At 33.7% G+C, this 24,105-nt stretch overlaps 6 protein-coding genes across 17 annotated transcripts in view; 2 read left to right on the top strand and 4 right to left on the bottom strand.

The window, feature by feature from the left end:
• Window positions 1-73: 73 nt before the first annotated feature.
• On the bottom strand, window positions 74-7,152 carry LOC105218837 (transmembrane protease serine 9). The gene is made up of 8 exons (XM_054233498.1): window positions 6,818-7,152; window positions 6,558-6,742; window positions 5,981-6,161; window positions 5,177-5,905; window positions 3,829-3,903; window positions 2,146-2,333; window positions 1,907-2,069; window positions 74-1,766 (listed from the first exon to the last, which is right to left on the bottom strand). The coding sequence occupies exons 1-8, from the start codon at window positions 6,888-6,890 to the stop codon at window positions 1,036-1,038; spliced, it is 2,325 nt and encodes a 774-aa protein (XP_054089473.1). The 5' UTR covers window positions 6,891-7,152; the 3' UTR covers window positions 74-1,035.
• A 583-nt stretch (window positions 7,153-7,735) lies between these two features.
• LOC105218848 (eukaryotic translation initiation factor 3 subunit D-1) lies at window positions 7,736-10,682 on the bottom strand. The gene is made up of 5 exons (XM_011194687.3): window positions 10,365-10,682; window positions 9,697-9,844; window positions 9,151-9,632; window positions 8,784-9,076; window positions 7,736-8,715 (listed from the first exon to the last, which is right to left on the bottom strand). Exons 1-5 carry the CDS (start codon window positions 10,561-10,563, stop codon window positions 8,155-8,157), a joined length of 1,683 nt encoding a protein of 560 aa, XP_011192989.1. The 5' UTR covers window positions 10,564-10,682; the 3' UTR covers window positions 7,736-8,154.
• A 383-nt stretch (window positions 10,683-11,065) lies between these two features.
• On the bottom strand, window positions 11,066-12,688 carry LOC105218855 (GILT-like protein 3). Its single transcript, XM_011194701.3, has 5 exons — window positions 12,437-12,688; window positions 12,049-12,216; window positions 11,654-11,821; window positions 11,297-11,437; window positions 11,066-11,233 (listed from the first exon to the last, which is right to left on the bottom strand). Exons 1-5 carry the CDS (start codon window positions 12,518-12,520, stop codon window positions 11,132-11,134), a joined length of 663 nt encoding a protein of 220 aa, XP_011193003.2. The 5' UTR covers window positions 12,521-12,688; the 3' UTR covers window positions 11,066-11,131.
• An 886-nt stretch (window positions 12,689-13,574) lies between these two features.
• Window positions 13,575-15,615, top strand: LOC105218862 (WD40 repeat-containing protein SMU1). Its single transcript, XM_011194710.3, has 5 exons — window positions 13,575-13,750; window positions 13,840-14,165; window positions 14,230-14,916; window positions 14,974-15,365; window positions 15,430-15,615. Exons 1-5 carry the CDS (start codon window positions 13,725-13,727, stop codon window positions 15,526-15,528), a joined length of 1,530 nt encoding a protein of 509 aa, XP_011193012.1. The 5' UTR covers window positions 13,575-13,724; the 3' UTR covers window positions 15,529-15,615.
• A 157-nt stretch (window positions 15,616-15,772) lies between these two features.
• LOC105218867 (uncharacterized) lies at window positions 15,773-18,145 on the top strand. Its single transcript, XM_011194720.3, has 3 exons — window positions 15,773-16,048; window positions 16,106-16,236; window positions 16,290-18,145. The coding sequence occupies exons 1-3, from the start codon at window positions 15,919-15,921 to the stop codon at window positions 16,365-16,367; spliced, it is 339 nt and encodes a 112-aa protein (XP_011193022.2). The 5' UTR covers window positions 15,773-15,918; the 3' UTR covers window positions 16,368-18,145.
• A 3,365-nt stretch (window positions 18,146-21,510) lies between these two features.
• The window catches only part of LOC105218882 (dorsal-ventral patterning tolloid-like protein 1), a 93,439-nt gene continuing 90,844 nt past the window's right edge, over window positions 21,511-24,105 (bottom strand). For 7 of the 12 annotated variants that reach the window (XM_054227407.1, XM_011194743.3, XM_054227412.1 and 4 more), the window contains 2 exons: window positions 23,724-23,903; window positions 21,511-23,163 (listed from right to left, as the gene is read on the bottom strand). In XM_054227407.1, coding sequence (XP_054083382.1) covers window positions 22,853-23,163; window positions 23,724-23,903 — 491 coding nt within the window. In that variant the 3' untranslated portion in view covers window positions 21,511-22,852. Of the gene's footprint in view, window positions 23,164-23,563; window positions 23,639-23,723; window positions 23,904-24,105 lie in introns of those variants that run through there. The other 5 variants (XR_008470410.1, XR_008470412.1, XR_008470411.1 and 2 more) reach the window with 5 other exon arrangements.

The raw sequence follows: 24,105 nt of genomic DNA, 5'->3' as shown, positions 1-24,105 counted from the left end.
TGCAAGCAAGTACATTACAAATGAATTACTGCACCGTTTTTAGTTTTATTTGTTTATTATTGTATTTGTAAAATATGGTATACCGTTATTGTTAAATTATGCAAAATGTGATTTTCATTACTTATAAGTTGTGCGAAATTTGTTTACTTCGAATTGTTGTTTTAGCCATTGCTGTTGGCCAAAATAGTGGGCGACTCTTGTAAGAATTAACTCCCAAGCCCGTTCCATGGTTATTATGAAACTCAAATGGTCACAGCAATTTGTTTATTTAAAAACACACTTCTCAGCACTTTAATTGCTAACTATAAGAAGAATTTGTTTAATTCAAAAGCAACTGTAACTAAAATTAGTTTTCGTAATTTATCAGCCTAAATATGTATTATGTATATGTTAATATTTAGAAAAATATGTATTTATTCTAATTTTTGAAGTCAACTGCAGTTTTAAAAACCTAATGCAGTTGCACGAGCAAATCGAAAGCAGATGTAATCGATCGTATAAAATATTATCAATCGAAGATATTATCAATTAAAAATAAAAATTCCAGCGAAAGCGAATTGAAGCTAAGATATGAAAAATATACCAAAGAATGTTGCCTTCTACGAAAATTCGTAAATGAAATTCAATTACGTGTACGAACGACCATCAAGCAGTATTTCACAAACTAAATATGCCACAACAACAATGTTTCCCATATTAGCGCAATTAAATATGAATAAAAATGGCGAAACATTATAATAATTAACAATTAAACGAAGCAGTGAAACCAATAAAACCAAGAAATAAATGTGTAAAGTAAAGTAAGTAAAGTAAACGAAACGGTTTACAAATGTAAAAGCTGTACAGGCATAGTCCAGTCTATACTAATTATATACACGAGTAATTTAAAGCAAACACTTTAATTTATTTTATTTAACTAAATATGGATAAAGCAAAATAAATACAATATTTTCGTTAAACAATAATATATTGTTTGTAATCACATTCAAAACACACACATGCAAACATATGCTCAGCCCCAACTAAACACAACGGTTAGTCCTCCAGATTGTGCAGAATCCAGTCGATGTAGTGTGTGACACGCGTATAGATGCCGGGCCAAGATTGCATGCCACATGGCTGCATGCCGAACGATACAATACCCACCACAAAATGTGGTGAATTCATCACGCGACTCCGCATCGTCAACGGCGCACCGGAATCGCCCTGACACGTGTCCTGCAAAGCCTGTCCACCGGCGCACATTTGCAACGACTTATTCACCGGAATGTTTATGGTTGCGAATCGCTTCGCACACGCGTCCGTATCCCAAATGAGCAGTGAAATGGTCCGTTTTACAGTGCTGTAGGAACTCACCTCCGTGCGTCCCCAACCAGCCACATCGGCATACTCATTGTAAAATGTCATTGCCCGTAATTCGGGCGACTGCGGCAAACATATGGGCCGTATGGTGCCCGAGTATTTAACATTCTCCGCCATGCGTATCAATGCGATGTCATAGAATTCCGATTGTGAGTGTGGTATATATTTATCGTGTATGGTGATTCGTTCGATCTTCACCTCCACATAAGGATCCGCACAGTGTTCATTACCGTCGGCTGTTTTAAAACAATCTGGATCATTGGAGATATCCCACTCACCGAGACGTACACTGTCGAGCTTCCATGTGGTCGGTATGCTGGGATTCCTAAGACAGTGCGCAGCGCTGAGAACGTAACGTTGGTTGATGAGCACGCCAGCACAGTTTAGTGCAGTGGCATTGTATGCTATAAAGACACGCAAGGGTTAGTTCGTAAAACTCAAAGAAATTCAAAGCTTCTACAATGTTGAGTGTATCAGTATCGGTAACTTGTTCCCGTCCGTCCGATAGTTCAATTTATTGAACTTAAACTCATACAAAACTTACGTCTTAGATACTTTATCAGCACCGACCAAGGGAACTCGTCCACCTGCGATTCGATGCCACCAAAAATGCGCATATTGAAAGTGGTGCCACAAGTGCCCTCTGCTGGCAAGATTTTACCAGATTCCCCATTATTCTCCGGATTTAGATTATCCCTGCAGCAGACCTAAAACAATATTATAATATTTTTTCACCGACATTAGCAATGAGTGTAAAGGATATCTGTAGGATTTGAGACTTACGCGTGTCTTGCCCGCTGTCGAAGTGACATTGACATCGGTTCCGCAGAAGCTATTACGTAAATGATTTTTAATATCAATGTTGTCATTGGCTTGTGTGATTAAATTATATAGAGTTGGGCAGTCCGAAAGCGGTACGCAGTGACCTCGTAAATTGTGGGGCGTCGTGCAAACGCCATAACTCACGAACACTACAAAGTTAAAGTTTAAGCAGTTTAAGATTTAAATAGGTTCTCATATTTTTACAAAAATAAATGTATAACAATTTGGAGTAGTGACGTAGGACGAGGGTGGGGAGGGCGTGGTTAAAAAATACAACTCTGTTAACGGTTTCTTTGCATTTAAATTAGGAGCTATTCGTTACGGCTTCTTAAAATACAGTGAAACATGTCTTGGACGGACACTCACCGTCGAGCAATTTTTGATCTCCGAAGAGAGGTGTCCGTTAACAGAGGTTATTCTAAAATTGATTATAATTGATAAAGAAGTAAGTGCGCTAGTTTGACTTGGAATAGATTAGGATATTTATTTTATTTATCAACATCATATACCACACACTTGCCTATTTGGTATGTAAACACATATTAATATTCAGCGGAAAAAAGAAAGAATTGTAAATACCCTGATACCATTTTCTTACAAAGGGAAATGTACAATTACAGTTAAAAATAATAAAAAACCCAGAGCAATAAAGAGGTTTCCCTTAAGAACTGCATCTCTTTCTTACTCTCTGCGCTAGTGGGCGTAGCCTCGAGTTAAATGGGATTTGTCTCTAACTTCTGGTTCCCTTAAACACTATAAATAAGAGTTCGAATATATTTAGTAGCGCTCACCAGATAAACAACTTTTGCGAAAATATTTAAAGAAATGGCCTCTGACAGATATGAATGTTTTGAGATAAGCACAAGTAATTTGGTAAAGTTGAAAATTAAATTCTCAGAATCTTATTGCTAATTATCATTTCAGAACATTCATTTGAAAGCTTAGGTCTTAAATCATTTCGGCTTAGACATCTTGGAAATTTTGATATTTTTGTCTGCATTGCTGATAACCTAGCATAAAGAGAATGTACAATACAGCGACAAAAAAACTGTTCTGAATTGTATTCGAAATCGCATAATTAAAAAAAAATTAAGATCTCAAACAAAAATATTTTTAGGAGCTTTATAATGTTGTTTCTTAGATTTGATTAGGTTAGCCTGGCTGGTCGCAAAGCCATGCATAGATTAACTTTGGTACTTAGCGACTTGAGACAATGACGAATAGTCATCCTTTAGGATGCCAGGTGCCTCACTACCGCGAGCTTTTCCGGTTTATCATACTGTGGGCTCCCCAAATGCTTGAAACGTTGATGTTTCTTAAATTATATTTTTTTTTTGAAGTAAAGCTTCTCCAAAATTCTCGTTTAAAAGCACATATTTTCATAAACAAATGTTTGAAACAGGTATTACATTTTGCTTTCATTTACGTCTTTTCGTAATGAAATGTTCTACAAAATAATCTTTTCCACTTCTGTATATTGACGAAAATCATTTCACGAACATTACAGCGATTAAGATTTGACTCGATTGTGCATATGTATTTTTCATTGTTCACACAGTTATTGATAAGCACTATAATCACACACACACAACGATACACTGGCTAAGAGTCTTCAATGGCAATGTGGTTTGACCGGATACCTACCAGTATTTACGGCCAGTATGTAGACAGCAGCGAAGTAACAAAAAAACAATAATTCGTTTGCCCTTAACATCATCGCTTCCGAGAATCACATAAATTTTATTAATGTTATTATTTTATATATACAAAAAAAAAAGAAATATCGCCTTCGGGAAAACCCAATTACTAAGCCGATGTGTCAATGCGCCAACTAATTCTAATCAATTTTACGGTACTAATTACCGTCAGGTCCGAATCACCCCAAAGCACTCCGACTTCTAACTAGCCAGCAATCCAGCAGCCCAGCTCAAGCTCTAACTGAACACTAATATTTGTTGGCAGCTGAAAAAGCTTACGCTCAGTATTTTTTCCACAGAGTCTGTATAAATGTGCGTTTGTATTTAGCACATACATACATACATAGAGGCATACACATACATATGTACAACCTCGCCACCTGATTGCGCCATTATCACAAGATCGTACAGTTCAGTACAGATCAGTTGGAAGTGAAATCGCATATTGAAATCAAAGAACCGTTGGATGCTGTATGCGAGAGCCTTTGGAAGATGCGGAGACAGCGGATGGATGTCGGCGAGATGGATGCCGCTTTCCTTGCTCCATCTAAGCGCAAGATTGTGTGTGTGTGTCCACTGTATTGTTCGATGCTATTTAAGCGCAATTCGAATTAATTTCTAAGTTGTTTTATTGGAACAGGAGAAGAAGATTATCCTATCGACTAGAAAAAGGATGTCCACCATTTTCTAGAATTCAGAAGGTCTGATCTACACCGTCTATCCTGAGAAAGGAAAATGACCACAGATCCCTCTTCCATTTCGAGACAATTCTTCGATTTATATTACAAACTATTGTTTCATCCCTCGTGCGACTTGTTATGTTCCCTGACTTGAAAAAGTCATTCGACGAAGAAGACGTTCTTTTGGGAACCAGTGGACAAGAAGGTTAATTAATTAAAAAGTTCGAATTTATTTTTTTCGATGTGTGAATTTACCCCTCTTGTGCTAAAACACTTAAGACAATGAGCATAACTAGAATAACTAGATTAATATACTATTTTTGAAGAAAGTTAACGTAATTTAAATTCTGAAAAATTTTCACTGCTGATCTATGAACTACATTCAAAAAGGCAGAGTGGGTCGTGTCTGTCCGGTCGCACCACTTTACCACAGATCTTACTAGTATGCGAAGTGAAAGTCTTTATCAACTCTAAAGTACACATTTTATTTTAAATTTCCAGTAAAAGCAATAATTTATGTATGTATGTATGCCAATAGTAATAATATTTGTATTGTAATTAGATAATATATTAATTATTTGAAATATGTATAATAAATTTGTTATTGCTGATGTTAAGGTTCCAGGCTATCTCTTATCCATTCTACGTAATTACCCACACGGGCGTAAACACCCGGCCAACCGTTATAACCACAAGGTTTCGGACCAAAGGAGATAACGCCCGTCACAAAATAAATATATCGATGATTTATTAACTCTTGCAACATTAATGGTCCACCGGAGTCGCCACGACACGCATCGATGCCAGTCACGCCGCCAGCGCACAAATGGTGCGTACCATCGATAATGCGATTCGATGTTTTATAAATGTTTTGACACTTGTCCGTCTCCCAGATACCCACGGAAATAGCCATTTTGACTGGCGATGAGGCGGCTTTCGGTTTATTGGTGGCTCCCCAACCCGCCACTTCCATAGTGGAGTTCACGAACATGCTGCCACACAATTCGGTAGATCCCGGTAAGCAAATTGGTCGTATAAAATTGGTGTATGCCACACTCTTCTCCAGACGCAATAAAGCTATATCGAAGAATTGATCGTTTGAGCCGCTTACATATCGCGGGTGTGATATTATCTTTTCTATGCCCAACTCAATGAATTCCGGTGCGCAAGACTTCACACCATTAATGTCAACCTCACAATCAGGATTGGTCCTGATATCCCATTCACCCAAACGGACGCTGTGCAGCACCCGTTGCTGGCTTCGTACCGTGCAATGTGCGGCCGTTAGCACATAACGGGTGTTTAGCAAACTGCCACCACAGAGAAATTCGAGCTCATTAGTTCCTGTTTTAAGAGAATATTATAGTTTTGGTTAAATTATACTCGTATTATACAATATGAAATGCTTTATGTATTTACGTGATCTATAGCGTAGTAATGCCATCCATGGATAATCTAAAATACCGGTCTCATTACCACCGTAAATAAAGTTTGAAACCTTATTTCCGCATTCACCGGCAGAGGGCAACACATTTCCATCTCTCTGTTGTCTCTCAATTCGCGCATTGGACTCTTTCAAATATTTGTCTGGACAACAAACCTGCGACAAAAAAAAATTATTTTAAATTTCATGGAATTCGTTCAATTAAAGTAGACATAAAATGGTACATTTTAGCATCAATGTTATTTACGGTCACTTCTCTCTTTGCCATTTCACATCAACTCAAATTATTTCTTATGATCAAAAGCATACATTTTATGAAGTCAATCCAACCTCTGCTCAGACATCTGCTGAGTTTTTAGAATAGAATAGAATATACGTTTGAGGGAATGCAGTGCGACCTGTTGTCTATTGAGCCCTCCCTATGTCTACAACAACTCCATCAGTCCCAGCACTCTTATAAATTCTTGAATGGTGCTGGGAGTGAGGGAGTCGATGCGTTCCTCAGTTGGTGATCAAAAAGATCTCTCAATTCAATAATATCGACTTACTCACCAGATATCTATCCGCACCTTTGAAAGTATTATCAGAGCCACACTGACTATCTTGCACTTTCTTCAACATTTCGGGAGGAATTGAAGGTACACTAATAATGTCCAGAATAAATTGGCACTCGGAGAGCTGCACACAGGTGCCGTTGCCTTCGAACTGGGAATCGCAACGGCCATACCTAATGGCGGCTGTTTAAATACAAAATCGAATGGTCAATATTGAAATGTAAAACTACCTTAGCAAATAATTTGCATTGAACTTACAAATGTTGGGCACAGCAGTGTACAACAACACAAGCAATGCAATAAACGCATCTGAGTTAGTTAAATGCAACATTTTACAACACAATTATAAACATAAATAGCAAACTGCAATTAATTAAATTATGAAACGAGTGCTTTAGCTAACGCGTGTCGAGCACTTGAACACGTCTACGTCCAACACCGATCACCGGCGATACTAAACTCTATGGATGAGTTGAACGCAGCTTAATGCTTGGAAAACAAGAAATCACCCAACAACGTTATATATACTTATGTATGCATATATATATTTTCCCAAAGTTCCTAGCACAACTTAAACACCCAACACAGTGCTCATTCGCAATCGTTTGCAGTGCGCATTGAAAACATACGCTGATTTATTGATTTCGTCGAAACGCTCGTCTTAATGACGATAAGAAGCTGACTATGCGAGTGGGGTTCATTGAGTTATCTGCGGTCGCATGAAAACATTACTCACGAAACTGAGCTGAGTTGTGGAACGACTGAGGTGTTCAGTAGAGCTGACTGAAAATTCTACGCTTTTAATTACTGCGTTCGAATTGAGAGAATTGCATCCATAGCGCTTAGCCGTTTGATTTAAGAAAGTAATTCCAATGATTTTAGTCACTAACCGCCGTTCGATCGCTTACTCATTGATATTCATGTTCACTCAGTTGCATATGTGTGCCTTCAGTTGATTTGATTTTTGCTGCTTTAAAAGCCGGGCGCTGTTGCACTCACGTTCTATTTTGATTGCTGAGCTATGCTTTCACCAGTCATTTACATCAGTGTAGTCGCACTTACTTATAGAATATAAATAAATTTTGTTTGCGGCAAAGACGTAAGCGAAATTTCCCATCAATTTCATTATATTTCTAATGAAGTATATATAATTCCCACAATGAGTAATTGACTAAATTGTTTCATTTAATGACTTTAATAAAAAAAACTTCATTTTTTTTTTTGAATGCCCACCTCTTGTGTTGTTCATTGGTTTTATTCCAAGTATCTAATCGTACTGAGGATAGGCCGTTATTTTTATTATATTGTGGAATAATCATAATTGTTGTTTTAATATACTTTTATTGTATTTTGAATCTGTGCTGCTTGAGTTTTTATCGAATCTACAAATATGTATGAATTGTCTGTCTTTAGTCGTTACAAATAACTATGGTTAACAATTCAATTTAAATGTTTTTCTTTTTTTATATATAAAAAAATGTTTGTTTTGCAATCTAGATGCTGGCTTTTCTCTTATCAAAAAATAAACAATCGAATAGCACATTCCAATTACACATACACATAAAATTAATTTACTTTTGTTTGTTGTTTTAAATTTAAATTCTCTTATTGTTGCCGTATGTGTAGACTGGTTGGAAAGCTTCACCATCATCGCCCTCGCCATCATCGGAGCCCTCGCTATCGAAGGTGTTGTCGGGAATATCATACAAGCGGATCATAGGCTTGTTGGGATCCTTCATGATCAGATATTTGCCATCCTTCTGTTTCATGACAATATCGATAATGCAGCGTAGCACACCCCAGGCATTGTCCATGCTCAAATTAATTTGAGTGGCAAATTCATGTGGTTTGAATTGTTGCGTGCCCAGTATGACGTGACGTGAGGGATCGCGTGGATTGCTACGAGATACATAACCTAGCTTCAATTGATCGGAACCGGCAAGCACAGCTTGTACGGTCCATTTGGCTAGTTTGCAGGCATTATTACGCAATTCATTTGCCAATACAGCGCCGCGTTGGGTATCCAGTTTCTGACGCCACTCAACGCCATTCGCCAATTTGGAGTCCCATTCGTTTAGTGCTTTGATCGATAAGAATTGGGGTTCACCATTTGGTGATTGCAATACACCATCGTGTTCACAACGTGCGACTAATACCTAAAAACGATTAAATAAATATTTAGTTCTCAATTTTAAACGAAATATAATGTATATTGTTTACTTACAATGTCGCTGCCCAAGTTCCACTTCTTGTAGCGATAGCCAACGCTAGCCACTTCAACGTCTTCATCCTCAGTAATGAATGGATTGTTTTCTTGGAACTTATACTTGGGTTCCTTGTCGCCGGTTTTCAGTACTTGTTGACTGAAATTGTGGTTTATGAAAGTTGCTTCAATTGCCAAGTTGCGTGGTGAATTGGGCGAACTATCGTCGTCAGTTGGTGGCTCAACCGATGTTTCATTGACGGTCAACAAATCAAACTCGGTATTGTCTCGCTTATCCATGAAGATTTTATCACCTGAAATTATAGAAAACATCCAAAAAAGAAATAAGTAAAATCAATTATTTAATAAAGACCCAAATAAAACGTACCGAATTTCTCAATGACAATATCCCAAGAGTAATTCGAACGAGTGGAACACATGATGGTGGCCAAAATAGCGTCGGTGGCAAACACATTGCCCACAGTTTTGGAAAGGCGACGAATAACAGGATCATCCGTAGTGGTAACAGTATGCACAATGCGATCGATTTTTTGCAATGGTTTCTCATTCTTCACGTTAATGCGATCATAGATTTTATCGTAGTATTCAAGTGTACCGCAAGTGATTATATCCTCGCCTTCCTTGATATTTGGCAGCGAGAGTTTCGTTAGACGTGGGAAGTCCATTTCTTCAATCGATGTCCAGTCTGAACGTACAGCCACAGACGATTCACGAATCTTGGGTGGCACACCACGCGATCCAAACTTCTTACCCATACCACGGCGTGGGTCACGGGCTTTAACATTCTTGCCACCTAAAGTGGTCATGCCAGAATTCAAACCTCCACGTTGATTGCGACCACGTGCGGACCTGCAGAAGGAAACATATGTTACAAATATATTTTTTTAAGGAAGGAATTAATGTGCAAACTTACCTGTTGTTGCGCATATTCGAACGGAAGCGTCCACGTTGATGTGGTGGCTTCTGTACGCGAGCCGTGTCGACAAGATGGAAAGTAGTCTCATCTTCCTCATGATAATAAGCATATTGATTGCCAGTGCCGAATGACGAGGCATACTTATCTGTAGTAATTAAACAAAAATAAAGATTTAATATTAAAATGTTCACGTATTGGTTCGGAGAAGTCATTTTACAAAACATAATTCCGGTCAAAAATATTGGATTTTAACTTTTAACAAAAATGCTAATAATAATTTATGCAGTTAACACAATCACATCGTAGAGCAAGATGACAATGTAAGTAATAACACATGAAACAGATTTTTGACTCAGTTTCCATTCATATTTACCTAATAAATTAAAAAAATAAATAAATTTTTGCTCGTCTTTGTAATTTTCGAAATAAAAAATATGTAAACAAAACGACACAATTTTTCTTTTGTTTTTGCAGTTTTTGCAGAATTGCACTTAAACTACCTAAAATTTTGACGTTTCTCTTTCAAGGGATATTTTATGCTTGCAAAGGTGAATATGGCTGCCACGATTCACCAGCCAGACAACTACCTAACCTCACAATTTTTATATGTTGACCAATCCTCCCTTTTTTGCACAATTTATACAACACTTTGATTAAAAACTCACTTTGGTATTTCTTGTCGTTATTGGAGCTGCTGGTCCAATCACAAATCTTGCCTAGACGATCGCTTTTACTGAACGGTTGGTATGGCATATCGCGAAAAGTCTCCGGCAATTCACATGGCCCCCAACCATTTTCATTAAATTGCACTGTTGGCTTCTCAAAGTGCGGAAACTGTTGACTAGTGTTTATAGTCTCACTCATTGTTGCGTTTTTCACTAAATTTCAAGAAATAAATTAACTTTTTCCAGTAATTTTAGCACTTTTTCTTGCTCCACCGTTCAGTTGATGACAAACGAAAAGAAAGGAAAGGAATAAGGCAATACGTCAATACGCCGAATACCGAACAAACAGTGCTACCATACTGCTGGGCTGTGTGGGGAATTTTTATAATTGCTTAGGGTGACCATATTAAAATATTTTTTAAGTTTAGAATGTGGTAGAAATTTAATTTATTATCAAGATTGGTACAACAATTATAAAATAGATATTGGCATTTACTTTTTTTATAAAAAATAGTTGACATCGGGTCAAAGTAATTATAAAACAGTATGATAGACTTAGTATGCTCAATAATCAGGAGATCTGAAAAACTTTGTCCTCTATCAAAATCATCGTTTCTCGCATGCAATTTATAGCTGCAGATAAATATAACGTTTTCTTGGTATTAACGAAACAAAGAAGGGAAGTAAAAAATTCTATAGTATTCAATATAAAATTGCTTTATTAATTTATTTTTCATACATATTCTATCATAAAAAGTACTTATTTATTAGCAGTGCGGCAAGGTAATATTAAATTTGTTGTCATACTCGCGGCAGTATATTACAGGGAAGTTGTATATGAAATAACGTTGACGCCAGCGATTAAATTTCTGTAAACGAAAGCAAAAATGAATTCAATTTTGTATATATTGCTATTATAACTATTATTTTACATTATCGAAGGTTACTGATGGCACGAAAGATATATCCAGCGCATCCGTCATTTCGCCATACTTCTTTAATATATCTGGAGTGCTACGCGTAGATTTACATTCCTTCGCCGCGCTCACATCAATCATCAAATCTTTGGCACACTAGTGTAGATAACAGAAATACAATAAATGATAATTAACAGATATTTTTGATTAAAGTCACCTTAACGGTATTGTTCAAATAATTGAGGTGAATTTGTCAATTATTTTATAAAGAGGTGAAATATAAGGAATTTCTTTGGAAGGAATTACTTTTTTTATTTTACAAATAAGATTCGTAAATTATACACTTAAATATTGGCTTATGCAGATACTTGCCTCATCCAGACTTGTTGAATGGCCCGTTAATAAACAGCTTATCAATTTGATCTGGTCATTCACATCATTGTGCTCCACAATGCAGGCATGCAGTGCATTCAATTCACATTCACTGTGTCCATGTTGGCAAAATAGTGTCGTTATATTCGTAGCTGGGTCCGTCCAAGCCTAAAACAGTTGACAAAAATTCCAAATTGTAATTTAAGAAAACAGATGCTGTCTGCATAGTTGTATGAATAGTGTTTGCTGTAAGAATGATAAATGCACTTGACAGCAAATGATAAATGCAGTTTTTAAAGCAAGAATAATAGAATTATATCATTCTAATGAATGTTTGTATATGTGTATATCCGTATGTGTTCATATACACGCAAGTGCATTATGTATGTTCATACCGACACTTTTCCATATGGCACCAGTACTAGCTCCGTATATTTTAGCCAGCCGTTTATTATCATCGCATCGTATAGTGAATTACGTATGAATGCCCTGCTGTCCGGACAAAGCGTCTCATAGTAAACACCAATCTTTAAGGTTTGATTTACCGTTGGTTGTGGTGTTGACTGTAAATAAAGCGTATTAATATAACTAATTTAAATATATATTTTTAGATTATGTATGTGCGTTTTAAGCCACAGTTTACGCCCCCTTATCGTGAGCATTTTCGTATGCTTTCACTACATACTTATTTAAGTATTGTGATTAAATATGTAGATGTGTGTATTTGCAACGCCAAAGCGCGCCAGCTTGCCTATTGTGTTCCGTTATCGGTTACATACTCACTTGGACTTGAAACGCTGTTGTTGCATGCAATAAATATAAAATATAAAACGCTGATAGCGCGCCAGTACGCTGTTTCATTGACATTTTCTCTTTGTTGCTATTCTAATAATTAATTTAGCATATACTTATTGCTTTTATTTTGATTTGGATTATTTCAACTTTCAATTTTTGATTACTGGACTGTTTCACAGCAAAACGCAGACTGTTCATGATATTCTAAGCGCAGAATATGTTTTACTAAAATCTGGCGATTTCGAAATATTTAATTCACATGAGCAAGACTGAAAGCGTAACATCTGCAATTTAAATTCTCCAAATACTAGATAGTATTAATAAAGCGCCAAATTGAGGCACGTAGTACTCACATATAAATGTGTATGCACATGTACCATATAGTAAACGTAGTTGAAGTGGAACGTATTCCTATTGGAGCAGTACTGGTCCTCATAATGTAACGTGAATACAATAACGTGATTATCTAATAGTTTCACTGTGTTTGTGTTTATTTATCTATATTTTCTTAATAGAAAAGGAAAATAGTAATGTTTCTTGACCCTTTATAAGTCAATAAAAGAAGAATTTCAATAAATTTAAAAAATCAACTAAAATTATTTTAGTAATTTACCATGTTTAAAAATTTAAATTTGCAAGAATTAACGAGGGAATGTATTATCCTCGGTACTCAAAATTGAACTACTTCCTATGTCTCTACAACTCTCTAGTTGTGGACTATTTCTGGGCCTTCATATTTTTACCAACGGGGTAATAAACGATGTATGTGATTGGCTTTGAGGAATCAAAATCGTTATCTATTGGAAGCAATTAAAACAAATTCGCTATTTTTAAATATGTATGTATATCCGGTGTAAACAGCAGTTACACACATATAGGTATATACATATATATTTGTATTTCATATTCCTTGTGTGGAATAACACATGTTTTTTTGTTCATTCCGAATAAATAAATGTTTATATAATTTTACTTGAAACGTATTTAGACTTAATAACAAAAATGAAATTGCAGACATTTTACTATAATTAATACAACAACTTTAACTGCATTTAATACAAATTGTACTCAATAGTTGGCAACGCGACACTCAAACGTTGTTATAATTTTGCATTGAGATATCTGGCATCCTTGAGTTCTGGTCGAGTTTTGTTGACAATTTGCTGTGGCATGCATTGTATCAATTTATTCGAAAGATTTGCTGTATTATTTTATGAAAATTAATTTAATTAAAACGTTTTCAACCAACTGAGCACAATATACTAAACCAACAGACATGTCTATTGAAATTGAATCGGCTGAGTAAGTGTGAATTCTGGCATTAAATTACGTCGGTTTTTGTAGCGTAAAATGTATATGTACATATGTTGTAATATTACATTTTATTTCAGCGTGATTCGATTAATACAGCAGTATTTAAAAGAATCCAATTTGTATAAAACACTACAAACTCTGCAAGAAGAGACTAGCGTCTCACTAAATACGGTGGATAGTGTCGATGGCTTTGTGCAAGATATCGTAAATGGCCACTGGGACACGGTGCTGAAAGTGACACAGTCACTAAAATTACCTGACAAAAAACTGCTCAATCTATACGAACAAATTGTGCTGGAATTAATAGAACTGCGAGAGTTGGGTGCAGCACGCTCGTTGCTACGACAAACTGATCCTATGATCATGTTGAAACAACATGAACCAGAGCGTTACATACACTTGGGTATTTATAGATTATATATGTTTATTCTGTAGTGTTAATTTTATATATATAATTTTATTTGCAGAAAATATGTTGCAGCGTGCATATTTCGATCCGAGAGAAGCTTATCCCGAGGGAAGCAGCAAGGAAAAACGACGAGCTGTAATAGCGCAAGAGCTCAGCGGTGAAGTACATGTAGTACCATCCTCACGTCTATTAGCGTTGCTGGGCCAGGCTTTAAAATGGCAACAACATCAAGGACTGCTCCCACCGGGCACAACAATCGATTTGTTCCGCGGTAAAGCGGCAATGAAAGATCAGGAAGAGGAAATGTTTCCCACACAAATGTTTCGTCAAATTAAATTCGGACAAAAATCTCACGTTGAATGCGCGCAATTTTCACCTGATGGTCAATATCTCATTACTGGCAGCGTTGATGGCTTCCTGGAGGTTTGGAATTTCACGACTGGTAAAATACGTAAGGATCTCAAATACCAAGCACAGGATCAGTTCATGATGATGGAACAAGCGGTATTGGCATTGTCATTTTCAAGAGATTCTGAAATGGTTGCATCCGGTGCACAAGATGGACAAATTAAAGTGTGGCGTATCATAACAGGACAATGTCTGCGGAAATTTGAGAAAGCACACACGAAGGGCATAACTTGTTTACAATTCTCGCGTGATAACAGTCAAGTGTTGAGTGCTTCCTTTGATTATAGCATACGTTTGCACGGCTTAAAATCTGGTAAAATGCTTAAGGAATTCAAAGGTATGTTGCGTTGAAATGTATTAAAGTTTAAATTATTTTATTATATATTATATGCAGGCCACACGTCATTTGTAAATGAGGCTACCTTCACGCCAGATGGACACAATATACTCAGCGCTTCTTCAGATGGTACAGTGAAGATTTGGTCATTGAAAACCACCGAATGTGTGTCTACCTATAAACCATTAGGAAACGAATTGGCTGTAAACACTGTGCTCATATTACCCAAGAATCCCGAACATTTTATCGTTTGTAATCGTTCAAATACTGTAGTTATTATGAATATGCAGGGACAAATTGTGCGTTCATTCTCATCGGGTAAGCGTGAAGGTGGTGCCTTCATATCAGCGACTATTTCACCGCGTGGCGAATTCATTTATTGCGCTGGCGAAGATCAAGTGTTGTACTGTTTCTCAGTTACATCTGGCAAGTTGGAACGTACACTGAATGTGAGTAATCAATTTTGATTTGCCACCACCGAAAAACGAAATTAATTTTTTATTTCACTAACAGGTGCACGAAAAAGACGTCATTGGTCTAGCGCATCATCCACACCAAAATTTGTTAGCCACTTACAGTGAGGATGGCCTACTTAAATTATGGAAGCCATAAACATATGTAGCTGTAGTCGTAGTTCTAAGATATTCATATATAATTGCTATGAAATGAATAAACCAGTCATCAAATAAAATAAAATTATCCGTATTGGGTTAGAATTACTGTAAGCTGGTCGATCATATCCACAAAGCAATCGTAATTCGTCATCAGTATGATTAGATAAATTGATTTCAATTAAGTGTTATGCAAATTCCACTTTGACGTCGGTCATTTACGGCTGTCTCAATGCAATGCATACATTTGCAAAGACTATGAGGCCACATACTTTATTCATTACCTAAAGCTTCTAAACGTTGATCCGCAAAATTCCGCTAAATCTTTCGCTCAGTTGTGTCTTGTGTATACTGCTGTGTAGACGTTTCATATTGCTGTTTGCTGCAAACGATGAAGAGCGAGTCCATCATCGAGAAAATAAGAAACAAATTGAAGGATGCCAATCCTGAGCGACGCACCGTTTTAAGTGTATTTCAATTCAATTTCACCGATGCCGATGGCAAGCTCATTAAAAGTGTGGGTGAGTGTAGACACGCAAATGTTTGTGGACTTAAGGTATTAATTGTTACTCTTCTAGTATTTGATTTTAAAGAACTGAATATCTATGATGGCACAACAGTTGCAGCGGATGCTGAAATCACCATATCCGATGATGACTTCTACTTAGTGGGCACAAAGGAGACAACTTTCGACAAACTCTTGGCTGAGGTTAGACGAGTTGTTAAACAAAAGTGTGTTTGTATTAATATAGCTGATTTTAGAATAAAGCGTTGGTAAAGGGCGATATGACGGCCATTGACAAGATACTGGGAAAGTTTCGTGCGGCCACAGACAAGTGATTGAGCCGTACACTTGCAACAAGCTGCTGAAATATTATTCCTGCATTTTAACTAAACACTAATTTTCGTAAAATGACGTTTATAACGGATTCATACCTATATTCATTCTTATACACATTTCACATTTGCTTACGTGGTTATTAAATATGCAAATTGTATGACTGGTAGTTAGTAATTAAAGAAATCATAAACTATTTTTTCGAGTTTTTTTCTTGTATATGATTTTTTGGAAAATTATTTTTGTTGTGTTTTACAAATAAGTCGTTACTTTAGGGTTTTAATAAATTAAGCGTAGCCGTAACTTAAGATATATTTATTTATATGTTCTCACAATAGGCGGGTCTAGGTAATCGGAACAGAACCGAATTTTCATCTGGTTAAGCAAGATAACGCGACAACAATAATAACAAATAATTTTAACGAATTTTCTGATTTTAAAGAAGGTTGGCAGATGATTGGTCTTCATCGTTGCATTTAGGACGCTTAAAGTTTATAAAAACTGAATATATGGTACTCAAAAAGAAAACAAATAAATAAATAAGAGCGCATTTGTATTTCAATAAAATTTTATTTCAACCGATTACAATAAGACTTAAATTAGATTGACATAGCTGCTAATACATAACATGAATGTTTAGTTGACAACATTGAGTCCACATTTGGCTGTTGAAACGAATGGTTATGCATATATGCATATATGTATGTGTGTATGTATGTATGTTTGTATATACGCTTACTAACAAAATGCAATGGGTTATAAAAATGTATGTGCACAACAATGCATAAGCTAACTAAATAGAATGCATACTGCTGTTGGTTATTACATACATACATATGTATTTTCGCGTTAGATATATAGTATATTGCATGTAAATATAATAATAATAATAATAATACAATAATAGTAATAATAATTTCAATAATAATAATAGCATTGTATACACTTGTTTATTGTTTGTTTGAAAACTGTAATGCATGTGTGTGTACATATGTACGCGTATAAAACATGGTTGCGACATTTAACTGTATAATTCATTTATTTATTTAACTAAGGCAAATTTCTGTTTATATGTATGTGTTTATATTGTTGTTGTTGTTAAAATGTGCTTGTATCTGTCAATATAGCGGCATTTAAAACACAATATGTAAAGAGCTATTTTATTTAAATTTTGAAATTTATTATGTGTACTTTTCTACGATACTCGAACGTCTAACTAAAATGTTTTTTTTTTTTGTTTTTGTATTTTTGTGTTGCTATTGTTGTGTTTAGTGGTTGTAAGCAAGCTTATTTCATTTTGTGTATTTTCATATTATTGTTGTTGTCGTTGTTTGTATACATAACAAGTAAATAAACGTAATTAATGCAAATAACATAATAATTAACATATAATAGCGTACCCTTTCTCTACACATATACAGATGAATACAATAATAATTAACAAGACACAAAAGGGTTTCTTTTCTCTGTTGTTTTGTTTCATTTTTTCTTTTATGCTTTTCAGTTCCCAGCCAACGGTGTTGGGAATGTTTATTTTTTGTTGTTTTTTTGCCACCCCTCTGGGTTTTTATTTATTTTTATTGTGTTTTTTTTAATTTTTTTTATTTGCTTTGCTTTGAATTAAACACACTAAAAATTACGCGTTCTCTTATACAATCTAATCAATATTTGTTTATGTTTTTCATTTCATTTTTTTTTTGTTGCTTTGAGTTTAATATGTATGCATGTATTTTAAACAGTTTTTTGCTGTGTTTCAATATTTTATTACAATGCTTTAAAATGTTTAGCTCGATTTTTGTGTTTTTGTTTTGTTTTTTATTTTTTCAATAACACTTTGCTGTTGTTTCTGTTTATTGTTTGAACTTTTAACCTACCGCATATTATATGTTTTTATAATTTTACATTTTCAGTATGCTTGTGTTATTTTTTATCATATTTTTTATTTCGTTTCGTTTTTTAAATTTAATGTTAACATTCAATTGTTTACTTTGGGGAGCGTGCTGCTGCTTTCCCTTACTTTGACATCTCATTTAGCTACTTTCGAAGCTGTGTTTTTACTGCGCTTGCTCATTATTTTATTTGATAAACATTTTGTTTTTTATTTTTTGTTTAAATAACTGTTTATTTAATATTTTTGATTCTCGATCGTTAGACTCGCTACAGGAGTTTTACTGTTCTTTTTTTATATGTACCCTTGTCTGTTTTTAGATGATTTTATGAAAGTTTCGTTCATGTTATATGTGCAAATATTTCTGCTTAGAATATTTAACCGTCTACATGGTTATGTTGGCTTTTTAAATTTTTGAAAAATTAAAAAATTAATGAAAAAAAATTGTATTTATATGTTTAGTTTTGTTATTTCAATTTTTTTTGAAATTTTTATATTTTGAAAAATTAAAAAAATTATTTCAATTTTTTTTTGGTTTGAAAAATTTAAAAAATTTATTTAATTTTTTTTTGGAATTTTTCAGTTTTGAAAAATTAAAAAAATTATTAAAAAAAAATTTTATTAATATTTTTAGTTTTGGAAAATTAAAACAATTATTTAAATTTTTTTTGAAATTTTTATATTTTGAAAAATTAAAAAATGAATCCAAAAAATTTTTTATTAAGTTTTTAGTTTTGAAAAATTAAAAAAAATATTTCAATTATTTCTGTTTTGAAAAATTTAAAAATATATTAAAATAAAATTTTTATTAATATTTTTAGTTTTGGAAAATTTTAAAATTTAAAAAAAATTTATTAATATATTTAGTTTTGAAAAATTGAATAATTTGTTCAAAAAATTTTTAATTAATATTTTTAGTTTTGAAAAACTAATATTTTTAGTTTTGGAAAATTTTAAAATTAAAAAAAAAATTTATTAATATATTTAGTTTTGAAAAATTGAACAATTTGTTCAAAAAATTTTTAATTAATATTTTTAGTTTTGAAAAATTCAAAAATTAGCATTTATATTAATTTTTCTTTTTTCTCGGAAAAATTATAAAAATATTAAATTTTTGAAATAAAATATTTCGCTTTTGTAAAACAAAATATTGAGCCAAAATATAAATCATGTTTTAGCTATCATTTTTGATGTTAAGCTTCTCCAATCAAGGGTACATGGTTTTTATGCAATTCACACTGTTACATAATATATGTATGCAAATACTTATTTAATTACATTTAATTCATTTGATTTTCTCTTAATTAAATTTTGACGTTTTTAATCTCAATTCTTTAATCCTATTTAGCATTAATTTTCTTCGTTAATTTCGCAAACATTATTTAACATCACTTATTTATTGATTTTTTTCTTGTTGTTGTAAAACGTACGTGCGCTATGAAACCAATACTTTTATCTATTTTTGTTTTTTTTTTAAGAAATACTTTTTTTAACTATTCATTTTTAGATTTCAATGTTCTATGCAGTTGTTAGTGTGTGTGTGTGGGTGTAAGGTGGTGAAGAATATGTGGTTCGTGGAAATATAATGCACTCATGTTCATTGAAAAAAAAAAATTGTTGTTATGTATTTTGGGGGAAAAAGAAAGTGCTGACTGACTTGTGGGAATTAAACATGTTTTATTGCTGTTGTAAAAAATCATATGAAAAAAATAAGCTGTGAAGCTTTCGGAATGCTTAAAATGATTTTAGCATTTTTTTATGAAAGTGTTTCGATCGTTAGCTTGAATTAAAATATTTTCTGCTGGGTCTTTGCTTTGTTGTGTGTGTGTGTTTGTGTCTGTCTGTGATTAGTTTGGCATAAACTCATTTCAAATGATTTCTCCACAATTATTAATGCAATTATTTTATATTATTTCATTTAAGTTTTCATTTAATGAATACATTTGTGTCTAATTAAGCTTTTTTTTAATTTTTTAACATTGCCATCGTGCATTTTTAATAATTATAACTACTCATTTAATTTTTAACTCTTTTCTTTGTTTAACCTTTGTTTTACTTTTTTAGCTTTTTTCATTTAATTTACTACCAACATTTAATTTAGTGTTTAACTTTAGTTGCATTTTAAACTTAATTCTAGGCGAACTGATATTTTTTTAGTTTCATTCTTGCATTGCTTGCCATTCAACTCCGTTAAATATAATATCTCTACTGTCAGTCGGCTCTGTAGCTGTATGTTGTGTACGCACGTGTGAAAACGAGCTCAAAATTATTCCAAAGTAATGCGAAAAAATTTATTAATTTTTCTGGTAATTGTATCAAAATTTCGACCTTAAGCATTGAGAATTCTATTTAAAAAGCTTTGACGAGGTATTGACAATTAAAAGCTATTATTATAGCATTAGCAACAGTTTTTACTGATTGACTGCATTCAAATTTGGCATACCTTCTTTGTAAATTTAAATTAAAATATATTAATTTAATTTAATTTAAATTAATCAAGTAAACACTTTGAAGTTAAAAAATAAATATTTTCAAATAATTTTTAAATTTTTTTAATTGAATTTTTACTTATTATTAAATATTTCAATGATATCTATTGCATACTAATAAGCAATGCCTTCGTATAAAACAATTATAAATGTGACATAAAATTTACTTATAGTTTTAAGCTAAAGGCTCTTTATTCTTCTGCCATCTACAAACATATGTTCCCGATCTTCGTCTGACAGTAAACGCGAGCTACAATCTCCATCTCAATGCTTACAATGCTCACTACTATCCCTTTATTATGTTTCTCTTCACTTAAATACTTGCGTTTAATATTTTTTTTTATTTTTACCTAATTGCCAGTGTTCAAGGTAAAGGTCTCATTACACATAGTATTTTTTTATTTTTAAGTGCCTTAGTATTTTCTTTGTTTTTATTAATTATTAATTATTTATTCTGGAAGATGCAGTTTTGATAGTCACTAATTGATTATTATTATTATTATTCAGTGTTCAGTGTTGTTGTAGCACGACGGCTGAGCAGCAACTTGTGGTTGTCAGTTTGTGGTCACATTCGTAGTTTGTTTAACGTAGTAAATACGTAATATTGCCATCAAAAAGGTATTATGTATGAGCGTTTACGTTACGTTTGTTACGTTACTTACGTGTTTCACGTTTGTTTATATGGCATTTTACTATCAAATATGTATGTATGGTACTTAAATATGTATGCTATTTATTTATTTATTTATTCATTTTTGTGTTAATTTATTTGTTAATTTATTTGTTAATTTATTTACTCGCAATAAGACTCGTACGTATTGTTTTTATTGTATGTATATTTACTAACGTATTGAGCACATTTTAGAATCATTATTATTGATGTGGCATGCTGTTCATCATTCATCGTTTTCTTCGTATTCGTTATGTATTTGCGTGTAGGTATTCGCGAGCGGCTTGTTAAGTGGATGAGTGTGTGAATTAAGTGAATTTTTTGCCTGAAATAACTGCTGAGTGTACCAGGAAAGTTTGAAGATGTGAGGCGTGCTGACATATTGAGTAAATTTTAGTTTTCTGACTCAACTCTCATGTTAATTATGTATGCGTGTATGTGTGTGTTTAAAGTCATGAAGAATTGTTGCTAAATACATATGTATATGCATTGTTGTTATTTATTTGTTTAACTGTCAATGTAGCTGGGTCTCCTTACGAACAATAAATGTATAATGCTTCTAAATCGTATCAAATATAAAAATCAACAATATTTTGGTTTACGCCATGAATTCATCAATTCTTTGTATGAGATTTACCGTTTTATTTGCATTTTACATTTAACTTATTTTGTAATTAACGCTAATGAGCCTTTATTATGTTTTCTTTTTTCACTATTATTTTTAAATTTATTTCATTTTAATTTTCCTCTCGTTCCATTTTCGCCTCAAATTCGCTACTTTTTACTTTGTTTCACAATAAAAAGCCTCTCGTCAAAATGCTATCTCACGCTTCCTACCATTCGCAGTACTGTTAACTTTTAAATATTAAGTTTATTGGAAATTATTTTACAATAAGTAGTTTTAGGTGATCTTCCAAATGTCCGCGTAGACACAAATATATGTATATAATATGTTTTGACGATTTTTTTTATCCAAAAAATAAAAAAGTCAGTAAAATGCCGATAAACCCAGTCTAAATCCAATAACTTGTGTATCTCTCTTTTGCCATTATTATGCTCTCGCTTTTTCTCTCGTTTCTCTCTCTTCGTCAAATTGCTTTCGTTCCTCTCTAACTGTAACTTGTTTGACTCTTTGGCGATTTTCGAATTAAACGAATTGCGAACCGTTATTCCTTTTCCTTTAGTTGCATGCAACCTTTTGTTGTAATTTGCAACGAATTTGCATTTAACTCTAGGAATTTGGATTTTTTATTGATTTCTTTTGCTATTAAAAACCTGACTTAATTATTACGACTAATGTTTTCGCTATTATTCATTTAATGCTTATTACAATGTAAATTAAATCTGTGCCTATGCTTGTAAATTCCTATAAAATGCCGCATATTGTTGCAACAAGTGGATAGCGCCGCTCGTGCTGCCCAAAAGCGTTTTCGCCGTTTGTTAAACGTTCTCCAAGTGATGCATTTGTTCCAAGTGGTTCTCCTCATCGTCGAATCGTACGTCGTTAATAAAGATCTCATGTTGCACATTGTCCAGGTCGATGTCATCGTCATCGTCCAAGCCGTCGTCGTCGTTTATTAGTATACCCCCGCTGAGGCCGTCGACTCCCGCAATGCATATGTGCGGCGGTGGTGGTACGCTAGTGGGTGGCAGCGGGGCTGGTGGTATCATCAATGAACCACTATTGATGCCATGCAGACTACCCGATATGCTCGCACCACCCTGTAAATGCCGACGACTGGAACTCAAACCTAACGCGATTATGCGAGAAAGGGGGAATATATAGGAATTTTTGTATACGGATTTGAAGATAATAAAATGAAATGAAACAATTGGCAAATAATTCATTGCAAGAAAAATTAAAAAAAAAATTATTGTTAACCAGTGTTAGACGTTTGTTTGTTAGCTTATATCAAAAGACTTAAGACACGAACTCGAATGAGGGAACTCAACCATAAAGGTCGAGTATTTATAACAAAAAGAAATTTTTTAATTTTCAAATGGTTTAAAGCTGGTAAATATCCATCGCAAGGTTGTTTCAATTAAAGCTACAATTTTGTCCTGATATGTTCTTATTTAAAAAACTCGTTAAATAAAATATTGATAACTCCTTGAGTTAGAGGACTATAATGGTATAACTTCGCATTTTACCTGTTAATATGTCAAATTTGTAACCAAGAAAATGTGTAAATGAGAACTTTAATATTGTCTAAAATTTTTTAAAAACTGAAAATACAAAAACAACAAAATTAAATGAAACTGACAAGAAGTACAACAACAAATCATGGATATCATTCGCAGTCATACTCACCAGTGGCGCTGGTTTGCGAATCGTAGTGGGCATTGCGATGCAGACCCAGTTGACGCACATGCGCTCTACGTTTTCTTTTGGAGTGACAGAGTGTGCATAGGAGACAGATTAGGAACGAGACGACGATTAGTGTTATTATAATTAGAACGCCGTGATCCTCCTCGGGCGCTTGTGTGGTACCTTTTGCGCGCATATCATTCATATAAACACACATAGAAACAACGATCCAAAGGTCCAAAGGTATCGTTGCACACGATTTTTGTTTACAGAAAAGACAAAGCAAGAAATTTAAAACTCATTAGTGAACTGGCATAAACTGGTATAAAATATTTCTTAATATTATCAATAAATATGTATACTTTGGTATAAATGGTATTTAGGG

The sequence above is a fragment of the Zeugodacus cucurbitae genome, chromosome 2, assembly GCF_028554725.1.
Source record: "Zeugodacus cucurbitae isolate PBARC_wt_2022May chromosome 2, idZeuCucr1.2, whole genome shotgun sequence".
NCBI lineage: Eukaryota > Metazoa > Arthropoda > Insecta > Diptera > Tephritidae > Zeugodacus > Zeugodacus cucurbitae.
This window is presented reverse-complemented; position numbering and strand designations above follow the sequence as displayed.

Bases quoted from the DNA above. Each gene is read 5' to 3' on its own strand.
- LOC105218837 (XM_054233498.1), bottom strand. From the start codon at position 6,890: ATGTTGCATTTAACTAACTCAGATGCGTTTATTGCATTGCTTGTGTTG. The intron at 6,162-6,557 runs GTGAGTAAGTCG...TTTTTGTCGCAG, and splicing joins AAGGTGCGGATAGATATCTG to GTTTGTTGTCCAGACAAATA. The intron at 5,906-5,980 runs GTAAATACATAA...CTCTTAAAACAG, and splicing joins ATTACTACGCTATAGATCAC to GAACTAATGAGCTCGAATTT.
- LOC105218867 (XM_011194720.3), top strand. From the start codon at position 15,919: ATGAAGAGCGAGTCCATCATCGAGAAAATAAGAAACAAATTGAAGGAT. The intron at 16,049-16,105 runs GTGAGTGTAGAC...TTACTCTTCTAG, and splicing joins CAAGCTCATTAAAAGTGTGG to TATTTGATTTTAAAGAACTG. The intron at 16,237-16,289 runs GTTAGACGAGTT...AGCTGATTTTAG, and splicing joins TCGACAAACTCTTGGCTGAG to AATAAAGCGTTGGTAAAGGG.
- LOC105218855 (XM_011194701.3), bottom strand. From the start codon at position 12,520: ATGTCAATGAAACAGCGTACTGGCGCGCTATCAGCGTTTTATATTTTA. The intron at 12,217-12,436 runs GTGAGTATGTAA...CTTTATTTACAG, and splicing joins CAACAGCGTTTCAAGTCCAA to TCAACACCACAACCAACGGT. The intron at 11,822-12,048 runs GTATGAACATAC...CAACTGTTTTAG, and splicing joins TGCCATATGGAAAAGTGTCG to GCTTGGACGGACCCAGCTAC.
- LOC105218848 (XM_011194687.3), bottom strand. From the start codon at position 10,563: ATGAGTGAGACTATAAACACTAGTCAACAGTTTCCGCACTTTGAGAAG. The intron at 9,633-9,696 runs GTAAGTTTGCAC...TTCCTTCTGCAG, and splicing joins TCGAATATGCGCAACAACAG to GTCCGCACGTGGTCGCAATC. The intron at 9,077-9,150 runs GTACGTTTTATT...CTATAATTTCAG, and splicing joins TATTGTCATTGAGAAATTCG to GTGATAAAATCTTCATGGAT.
- LOC105218862 (XM_011194710.3), top strand. From the start codon at position 13,725: ATGTCTATTGAAATTGAATCGGCTGA. The intron at 14,917-14,973 runs GTATGTTGCGTT...TATTATATGCAG, and splicing joins AATGCTTAAGGAATTCAAAG to GCCACACGTCATTTGTAAAT. The intron at 15,366-15,429 runs GTGAGTAATCAA...TTTCACTAACAG, and splicing joins AGTTGGAACGTACACTGAAT to GTGCACGAAAAAGACGTCAT.